Below are 10,726 nucleotides of genomic sequence, written 5' to 3'. Positions count from 1 at the left end.
AATAAGTGGGCAGCCACTTAGAAGATAAAGCAACAAAACCAGCCAGCGAATTCTCTCTCCCTATTTCGGGTAGAACAGCGCAAAAAAAAAAAAAAAACGGCCGTGATCTCTACGCGAGCAGCTATTTGTGCCGTGGCCAGGGAGCTATAAAAGCACCATATGCCCTCACTCAAAGGGGGTACCAACGTCAGCAAGAGAAGACTCTGCCGCCGCAAGAGATCGCGAGACTACGAAGCACGGAAGTCGCTTTTCTCGCGCAAGAGCGACAGGTATCTATTGTGGATTCGCCATACGAATTGTTGTCACGTGTTTGTGTGGTTTGTTTTGAAGGAATCTCCCGTCTTACGGGAAGGCCCTTCACGGGAAGTACGGCTTCACGCCTAAGTCACTTATGGGAAAGTACGGCTTTGCGCCTAAGTCCCTTACGGGAAGGAACGGCCTTGTGCCCAAGCCCTTTACGGGAAAGCACGACCTTCGGATCTAAGATTACAGAACGGAGGGGTTTCCTCGGGTTCTCGTGCTTGTATACGGATTCTCCCTAAATAAAAGAATACTCTTGACAGGGGGGACCAGCCCATCTTCTGGTCCCCAATACTGTGTCAATTCTCTCTCTCTCTCTCTCTCTCTCTCTCTCTCTCTCTCTCTCTCTCTCTCTCTCTCCATACTCGTCATGTTGAACTGTCTCTCTTAAATTCCGCATGATATTTATCTGAGTGAGCAGCTACGCTTTCGTATTTGTGACAGTGGTATCAGATTTATGAGTGTCATGATAGCACTAACGTAATACACCCAGTGTTGATAAAGCTTATAGTCTTATTAAAAGATAACTTTATTAATAAAAAATACATAAGAATATTCTTGGCCGCTTTACAAAAATGTAGCAAATATCAAATCAATAGAATCGATAGGTTAAAGATTGGAGCTCTCCTCCATCCATTAGGCATTCCTTCAAGGAAATGGAAGATCATCTCCATGAATTTTATCATCGGTGGATTATCTAGAACACAAAGGGACACGACTCTGTGTGGGTAATTGTTGATAAACTAGTTAACCAAGTTGACTATATTTAATTCTATGACTTCAAATGCAAAGGCTCACAAAGTGGCTAGATTAATTGTTAAGCACATATACCTACTTTATGATCTACTTGTAGACATTATATTTGATCAGATAGATAATTTAATAGCGACTTCTAGAGAGCTAATTTGGCTAGAGTTGAGACTAAGCTTAGCATGACTTCAGTGGATCATCCACAAACAGATGGTCGGACTGAAAGTATTAACCAAATCCTAGAAGATGTGTTAAGAGCATGTATAAGTAAAAAGCAAACTAAATGAGAAGAGTACTTATCTACAGCAGAGTTTTCATATAACAGTGCAAAGCACGCTCTCATATTCATCTATACTATTATAAAAGGGGGAGGACTCGGCTTCGATAATTGCTTGGCTTGGTTAAATGGTTTATTCTACCCGTACAAGACAGATAGAGGCCCCTCCATGGACACCTCTTTTTTTGGAGGGGATCTATGGTCCAGATCGTTGTTAATCCTGGACCGTCCGTTCTATTTTCCCTCTAAAATTGAAGTGTCATTTAGTGGCAAGGCAACAGGCCCTTGTCACACTGAGGCACCTGATGACCCCCCCCCCATTTGGATGAGGCCACAAAAAGCACACACAAAAAAGGCACAAAACTTTGCAACCAACGAGTGATCAAGTCGAACCAATGGCCAAAACCATTAGCGATGTGAGTTCTTGTTGATCTTTGGAGAATAAACACAACACGATGCGGACCATCGATTGTAAATTGACAATAAACAAACATTGGATCCACAATCAACCGCCAAATTCCAATACTCAATCCCAACACCTCTCCTTAGAGAATCATGAGGGGGGACCCATCTCATTTTGGCTCTATTGTGTTTTTGTTCTAGAAGTTTGTCTCTCCCTTTGTGTTACCATACTCTAATGCTCCTTAATAGCTTGCTCCTTCCTATGAATGCCATCTCAACCATACATAGGAACCTACATAAGTACATCAATGGAGTCGCTCTTATATACAAGGTCAAAGATGGCAAGACAAACTGGCTAGCGCACCTCGATGACATTAGGCTCTACAATGCTTGTGGAATTGAGGATTGAGACAAGGAGATGCAGGGCGATGCTTCGGGAGAAAATTCGACCTGACCGGTTTGCAAATAGCATGCCTAGTGCCAAGTCTAAGCCTATTAGTTACCCACTTGTGGATTGTTGCATATCATAATCACCATCACAGTCCAAAACACCAATGAAGGCATGGACAAGACTACCCCGTTCCATTTTGGACCTCCCTAACAAGTAGGAGACGTTCACCACATGAAGCCAAGTTTTTGCTTGCTCGAGTACTGTAAGAGCTGTGCTCTTCCATCTTTCACTCACTATTGGTTTACTGCCTGTTGATTTGCCATTCTTTGTCCTCCGCATGCCATTTCAACTCCCACCACTAAAACCATTAAGCATATACTTGCAGCCTAAGCGCAAACAAAAACTCTCTTTCAGCTAGAGAAGAAGAGAATTTGTGTGTGTGTGTGTGTGTGTGTGTGTGTGTCTGTGTGTGTGTGTGTGAGAGAGAGAGAGAGAGAGAAGAAGAAGAAGAAGCAGAAGAAGAAAGTTTTAACGTCGTAGGAAACTATCCCAACCTTAAAGATCTATCCGACGAGGAGAGTTGAACTCAAGACCTGTTATTCAAGAGGGAAATGGCTTTCATTAATCTCCCAACTAATTGACCACCGCAGTATAACACGTCTTCTTTATTAATGAACAATCCATTATGGTTTACAACAGAAAGCCTAGGTATAGATTTTACGGAAAGTTTCATAGTTAAGATGGGACTTAGTATTGTCAGAAATAGAATCCACAATCGACTCAATCTCTCTCTCTCTAGAGGAGATCAAGTCATACAAGTTGTTCCTCACGGTTTGACTGTAAGCTCTGAAGCACTCGCGAGCTGAATGTTCTACAATGGCCTGGATAAAGAATTACAAAAATTTTATGAGCAAGTTCAACACAAGTGTGTATCCTTCAATGACTATCATAAATTCTGCAGGTAAAATGGCAGAGAAAGGAGGCAGCCTTGCGCCAATCAAGCAACCGCATAGTCCTGCAATGATGAGTTCTATAACCCAGCTAGTACACTTATGCTTGACAGAATATGGGCTGAACAATTGTTGATCGAATCTAGATCAACTTCTCAGTTGAAGATGTCACCTCTTTATGGCGTACTTTTGATTTTCCCATTCACAGGCTGATTGGGAGCGACATTCTCATCATTCGCATCATCGTCATCTTCTGCAAGTAGCTTGTCTCCATACTTTACCGGCTCCAAGGTCACACTATGCCTCTCCTCCTGGCTATTCTCTGCTGAGGGCATCAGAAACAACCCTTCCCCTTTCAGGGACTCAACAACCTCCCTCATGGTCGGTCTTTTCTCCGGGCTGCTTTGCGCACACATGGCCGCCACATACACCAATCTCCTCAACTCTGCCTCATCAAACTGCCCCTTGAGCTTAGGATCAACAAGCTCATCAACTTTCCCTTCATAGACCAGCGGCCCTGCCCACTCCACAATTGTGCGCTTTTGTCCCGACCCCAGCTTCTCTATCGGCTTTCTGCTGCTGATAAGCTCAAACAACAAGATGCCAAAACTGTAGACATCGCAACTCTCTGAAACCTTTCCCCATAAAGCATACTCAGGAGCAAGGTAGCCCAATGTGCCTTTTACCCTGGTTGTCACATGGGACACCCCCTCTGGTATAAGCTTTGCGAACCCGAAATCTGCAACATGTGCCTCAAAATTGGCATCCAATAAGACATTGCTAGCCTTCACATCCCGATGAATAATGTGAGGAGTTGCATAATGATGAAGATAACTGCAATTACCAGATCAACAAGATGAAGTTCTGACTGAAAAGCTTACCTTTACATAGTAAAGCAAGAAACGAGAAACAGGAGAAAAGACCTACGCAATGCCCTCTGCAGAGCCAAGTGCTATCCGCATCCTCCGTCGCCAGTCCAAATGCCCATCGGTTGCAAATTGCCCATGAAGGTGAGACAAGAGGCTCAAGTTTGGCATGAAATCATAAATGATGAGCCTTTCTTGTCCTTCTGCACAATAGCCACGCAAACTGAGCAAGTTCTTGTGGCGAGCTCGGCCAAGTATTTCCACTTCGACAGCAAATTCCATCTCCGCTTTTGAGGTCCATACTTTTAGCCTCTTTACTGCAATCTATAACGTCAGGCATGTCAGTGTTTGCTTCATGTAAAGTGCAAGGAACCTCCTAAGGCCTCAAAGGCTGGAGGAAGCCACATACCTGCGAACCGTCTTGAAGTTGTCCCCAATAAACGCTACCAAAACCACCTTCACCCAGCTTGTTATCATTGCTGAAGTTGTGTGTCGCAGCAAGCACTTCTTTCGAAGTAAAAATTCGCCAGCCTTGATTCTCATCAGATGAACTACAAAAAAACATATTGAACAATTACACAAATTATTGATGGCAGAAAAACTCTTAAGACACCTCCTTTTCTTTACAAGCTAATAATAAACCACAAGTCTGAATCACCAAATGAAAGAACTACACCAATTTGAGCTTTAAGTGCAGATGAGTGATTTAGTTGCCAATACCCTGTGTTGAGGATGGTCAGACCCATTCAGGCTAAAGGATCCTCTATAGGAAAACTGTCAGTACCATTAACACGATACCTAAGCGCCTCAAGGATATGCATCAAACAAAAACAAGAAGGGATTGAAACCCGCAATCTTCCACTCAAAGATCACGACCAGCCAATGGCCCAACTCATTTGCTTCACGTCCATACTGCATGAAAAAGCCCCTCAAGGTGGTTTCTCAAGGACCAAGCCAAGAACAAAATATATCTTGTACCAGGAGAAGTATTAGCCTAGAGGGCTCCAGCAAACAATCCACACCTACAAAACTCCATCTCACTCCTACAACAGAAACATTTGCATGTTTGTAATGTATAGCTATATATGTCTGATTCTTAGATATACAATTCCTCCCAGTTCTGACACTAACAGGTCCAGACTTAGCAAAGCGGTACCATCCTCCTCAAATTTGGATGGTCAGATCCAATCAGGTTAAAAAATCCTCTAGAGGAAAAGGGTCAATCCTATCAACACAAAACTTATGCATCCAAAACCCGCATTCTTCCAATCAAATGATCAGACCATGTCAATGTCCCAACTCCCTTGCTTCATGTCCATGCTACATGGCAGAAGCACTTCAAGCTGGTTTCTCAAAAACCAGAACCCAATCCAAGAACAAAATTTTCAGAAGAAGTTTTGGCAAAAAGGAGTACTAGCCGGGAGGCTCCCAAAAACAATAGGCACCTACAAAACTCCATCTCTCTCTTGTTGTCACCATAGAGGTGATGCTCACGATAATACTTAGATGAATCTAGACCACGGCGGGCATGTTCTGTCCAACAAACAAGGGCAGCTGCAAACTTGTCTACTGCCACCAAAGAAAGGACTTATGTCACTGAAAAACATGTCTGCTTTTTGAAGGCAATCAGGTTTTTGAAAACATTTACACTGATTGAAAGATGCATGCAGTTTTCACAGAACCGAACAGGCTACCATCTAGGTGCAAATAACCTACTTTACTTCAGGTTCTCCGCAACAGCATTTCGTGAAGATAGACATAGTTTGTTCAAGCGCCCCTTTTACACACAGATTTGCACTTCGGGGACTGGTTTACAAAGATTGGTGTTAAGAAATGAAAGGGTGTTGTGTGTACAGCGGCAAACACGAACAACAGAGAACGCACAATGCCAACAATGCTGACGAAGCCCTGCAAAAGCTCAAATTCAAGCCATGGAACTCTCGGTTCCTGTTCAACACGGCTGCTGTCTTAAGGGACAAACACAAAATGCCGAGAGAGAGAGAGAGAGAGAGAGAGAGAGCTTACTTGGCCTGCTGCGAAGAAGAGGAAAGGCCCGCCAAAAGAGCATCTTGCACAGGAGCATCCTCCCACACACGTCCCTTGTCTGTTTGCGTCCTGATATGTGTGAAGCAATGAAAAGTTGGAGTTTATTTTTTTAATTTGCGTACCCCTCTTATTTTTGGAAATTCTCAAAATACCCCTGAAATTTCAAAAATTCCCATGTGGTTAGATCGTTCAAGATTTTCTAATCTTTATTACGTTTTTACCATAGATATCCATTTTCTTAGTGTTATCACAAATTACCTGGCAAAAAAGGTAATTACGTCTAAAAATAAAGAAGCATTTCATCTTCAATGCCTACGTAACCGACTCTATCTTGTGTTGATAGACAATCAATCTTCTTATAAACAGCTACAAATTTTCTTATCTTTGGCAATATTTAATCTCACAACCAGCGGTATTTTGGGAATTTTGGAAAATTTGAGGGGCATTTTGGGAATTTATGACAAATAAATGGGTGTATTTTGGGAATTTTTGTAATTTGAAGAGTATTTTGGTATCTCCACAACTTAGAGGGGCATTTTGATAATTTTTGTTTTAATTTTTAAAAAAACATGCATGAATCTATATTAGAAAAGAGAAGTAGGAAGTATGTCTACACGATTTGACAAGTTTCGGAATAGGCAGAATCACGCAAGATCCAAGCGAAGGTTGAGGGAACTGAAATAACACAAGGGAGAAAAGGGAGAAGCTAGTAGGAGCACGGCAGGCACCTGGCAAGACCATAAAATCACGTTAGCAGGGATGCGCGTCGATGATAGGAGGCTGCAAGTCGACGAGCGAGGGGGGGAGGTTGCCCTAATTTGGTTTTGTTAAAAGACAATGGACGCAAAACCTAGTAGCGATGGCATTTGCCAGGATGGCCTAGGTGAACGTTTCTCAAATTGTTGGATTGCACCTAGGCCAAACTATAGCATTCGGCTCAAGAAAAACATAAGTAGATTATGTCTGATAGAATGTGATGTATCCAGTGTGGGCTAGTATGGAGTCGAATACACCTTTGAAAGGGTGCGCACATGAAGGTGGATTGCAGGGCCGCCTGGAAATAAGGGAGCTACCGCATGGACTTCTTTGCACACATGATCTACCCTTGCGCAGGGAAATCGCTCTCACCCTTAAGTATCGAGCCGTAGAGTCCAACTCTATATGAAGTCCAACTATTTGGTGTCTGGTAGTGGCTTGGCAAACCATAGTTTTTTCCCACTAGAGTGAACTTTCACATGCATGTGTGCACCCTTTGATGCCAAGCCCCTTACAAACAAGACTAAAAACCTCATCCAACAAGTAGAGTAATTAACACTAGCTGACATAAATTCAAAAATGGTGGTATTAGTGTGGCCAGGAAAGAAGAAGGGCTTATAGCCAAAGGAAAAGGGAAGGGAAGCGTATGGTTAGACCAATGGAGGCCAGTGCCTTCATTTCTACGAGTACACTTCGGCGGCCTCTCTCTTTCACTCCCCCTCTTTGTCGCATGCACATGAGCTTCTCTCACTTCTGGCATTTAACCTTCATCTCGCAGACTTTGACACGTGTAAAGGGAACTCCCCTCCGCCATATTATGTTAAATGTTAAATAGATTTTCATCTCTCTCTCTCTCTCTCTCTCTCTCTCTCTCTCTCTCTCTCTCTCTCTCTCTCTCTCTCTCTCTCTGTGTGTGTGTGTGTGTGTGCATGCGTGTGTGTAGGGCATTTGCTAATGGCAATTTGTTTGCATACAATAACTCCTGGCGTTAGAGCACAAACACTAGGGAATCGTGGGCGAGAGAGGATAGAGGGATCGGGGGCAAGGGAGAGAGAGGGGAGGGCCAAAGAGGCAAATAGGTTTTTTACGTGAACCAAGTACCATTAGATTATTTGGTGAAGCTGGAAATCAAACATATAAGTCACCCTCATATTTTTGGTCAAGGATTGGGTGGACATTATAGGAAAATCTTGTTCATATAAAAATCAACAATATTTTAAGTTTTTGAGGATAATTTTAAATTTTAAGGATTACACAATTCAAGAACCGCATAGAGACTAATTAACTTGGCCCCCCATGCCTCTTGCCAACAGCAAAAGCCTTATTTATGTAGCTTATGGACTTTCCATAGGTCCTTGTTATTTAGAGCGCTAGGAAATACCCAAGACTAATCACCAAATTCAATCGTGTTTGATGGCATCCCAAAGTTCCATCTATCCATATAGAAAAGGATACATGTTCTATAATTGTTCCAAGCACTTCAAAGAAACCTTGATTAATTTTGAGCAATTTGGCTTGATTTTGAGAGCACTCGTAAAAATATTAAGAGGGAGAACATTTTTCAAGGCAAGTACCTCTATAAGTGAAAATTGGTGTATCACACATTGAATTAGTTGCGTGCCCACCCTCCTTTGTGTTGGGTTCAAGCCCATTGTGACCCGTGTGGGAACACCTTTTGTCAAACCACATATATGCACCACTCTTTGGTATGTGGAGTTTGCATGGACAAAGGAATAATTTATGATTAGTCTATCCTCTTTATATATGTAAGAAGAATCAATCAATCAATAATAGCTTTTTTTTTGTTTTGGCAAGTCTCCGCTCTCCCTCTCTCTCGTTTGTTGTTCTCTGCAGACTCTCTTGCCATGGACAAGCCCCGACATCACTCTAAGTCTCAACACGTGACACACACACACTTATATACCACCCACACATAGCACTATATAAGGAGGACATCTCCATGAACCATGACATCCTGAGTACATAGGTGGATGAGGCCATCACTTTCTAAGAGTGTTAATCTAAATTTTGATTTTCCACTAATCTACTTTGCATCATATCTTTGTCTACTCTCCTTGCTACAATATCTTATTTGTTCTACTCCAAAAGATAAGCCTCCTTTCCATACTAAGGTTATTATTTTTTATACCTAGGGCTCTCTAAATGGCAGTTACCAAGCTCACATGGGCCTTCACAAATATCATGAAAGAATTACAACTCAAAGAATAAATCTGTTACTTTGAATCAGGATTTACACATGCTATAGCTACACTAGCTCGAAAAAATAATAGAGTACAAATATATTAAAAATGTGGTGTCTGGCTAGATGGACGCTTCTATGTTGAAATGGCCAAACACTTCTCCCCTTCCTAGCTCGTGTCGTCCCTTAACACGACCATGTGCAATCTAGTTGTTAGGGTTGTCTTCAAGTTTGTATTTAAGATTGGTCTTTAGCTTTGAAATTTCTTTGTAGTTGATGACACTCCCCCTTCCTTGAGTGGTTTATATCTGTTGTGTTCTGGGTGGAGTTGGGCTTCTATTGTTGAGGAAATTTTGCATTTTGTTGTGCATCCTCCTTTTCGTTGCTTTTTTGGTCGTGAAGATGGCTATTGACATTGCTTGCCATTTTTGGGAATTGAGCCTCTTTGGGTAGTTTGACCTCTATGATGGATCTTGCCCTCGAGTTCCACTGCGATGCTAGTCCTCTGCAATATATAACCAACATTGAAGCATTGTGTAAGCTCCTTATGATTGTTGTTGTAGCTCTCTTGCTGAATTTGTCATTGCTTTGTTAGTTGTTATTGTATACCATTCTTTGACTTGTCATTGTTTAATGGAGCGTTGTTGTTGTCCTTGAAGATAGGAGTTGCTCTTGACAAGCATGTTATGGGGATTCTATGATTCAAATGTTTTTGCATTTGGATCTCTAGTTAGAGATTTATGTCTCTTTGAGAAATTTGGCACTTTGGCTAGGGTTGTGAAATCCAAATGACTTGAAACTTTAGGGTTAGGCTTTTCTTGACAATTAGGACCTAATGATATGGTTTTGGATGAAAACTAAAAAAGGTACAAGTCTTTTGAGGTGAAACTTGGTGCACATGATCATATAGCCTATCCTAATACACTGATGAAATCTTTCCATATTTGGATAGGTTCTTCTCAAGTGTACCCTATATCCTAGTTTATGGCCCAATTTGGTCCGACTTTTCCATATTTGATTTTGATGGCATCTTTGAGCTCTCTTGGTGATTGTTCAGTCTGAGAGTTTGCTAATGTGATGATTGGGAGTTCAAATATAGCCCCAATTCTAGTTGTGTGTTACCACTTTTGGAGTTTGCTTGGACCTCCCAAGACTTTTGGAAAATTAGGCCCACTTTTCAAGGATATTTTGCATTCATTGTGATACATTAAGTTCACTATCTTTTCCAACACAAAGACTTTGCCAAAAACCACAAATTGTGTCACTTGCACTGTGAAACTGTTGAACTTTGACATGTGACTCACTTCATAAAATCAAACACTAAAATTTGACATATATCACAATCATTAACCAGTACCAACAATTTACGCCCAATGTTTGGCACATTTCCTTAAGTGGTAGATGGATCGCAATCCACGTTTGACCATTTTGGACATAACTTTGTGGGATGCATTTTGACATGTTCTCTAAGCTAGTTGTCCACTTTTTTCTTTCTGAGTTTTGATCATTTTTTCACATTATAGGTCAAAGTGACCATTTGGGGACTAACTTTCTGATTTCCCTCGAATTTTGTTGGCCCTTGTTCCATTTTTCCAAATGTTTGCATGGCACACTCCCCAAGGGAATGTGAAACTATTTTCATGAGTTTTTTCCTATTCTGACATGTTGGGAGACATGGATCGTGATCCATGTCCAACAATACTAACTTTGATCAGACCAATGAAGAGTCTCTTTTAAGAGCTTCATTTGGCACAAGTTCTTTTTGAATTTTGAGGTGGTGGGACATGG

The 10,726-nt window shown here is 41.6% G+C and overlaps 1 protein-coding gene across 1 annotated transcript; it reads right to left on the bottom strand.

Moving 5' to 3' along the window:
• Positions 1 to 2,757: 2,757 nt before the first annotated feature.
• On the bottom strand, positions 2,758 to 5,946 carry LOC147425774 (PTI1-like tyrosine-protein kinase At3g15890). The gene is made up of 4 exons (XM_086500319.1): positions 5,653 to 5,946; positions 4,346 to 4,487; positions 3,998 to 4,260; positions 2,758 to 3,904 (listed from the first exon to the last, which is right to left on the bottom strand). The coding sequence occupies exons 1-4, from the start codon at positions 5,694 to 5,696 to the stop codon at positions 3,247 to 3,249; spliced, it is 1,107 nt and encodes a 368-aa protein (XP_086356445.1). The 5' UTR covers positions 5,697 to 5,946; the 3' UTR covers positions 2,758 to 3,246.
• Between the last annotated feature and the right edge of the window lie 4,780 nt (positions 5,947 to 10,726).

The sequence above is a fragment of the Adiantum capillus-veneris genome, chromosome 25 (genome assembly GCF_014529385.1).
Source record: "Adiantum capillus-veneris isolate H3 chromosome 25, ASM1452938v2, whole genome shotgun sequence".
NCBI lineage: Eukaryota > Viridiplantae > Streptophyta > Polypodiopsida > Polypodiales > Pteridaceae > Adiantum > Adiantum capillus-veneris.
Note: the sequence above shows the minus strand (reverse complement) of the source record. Positions and strands in the feature narration are given on the sequence as shown.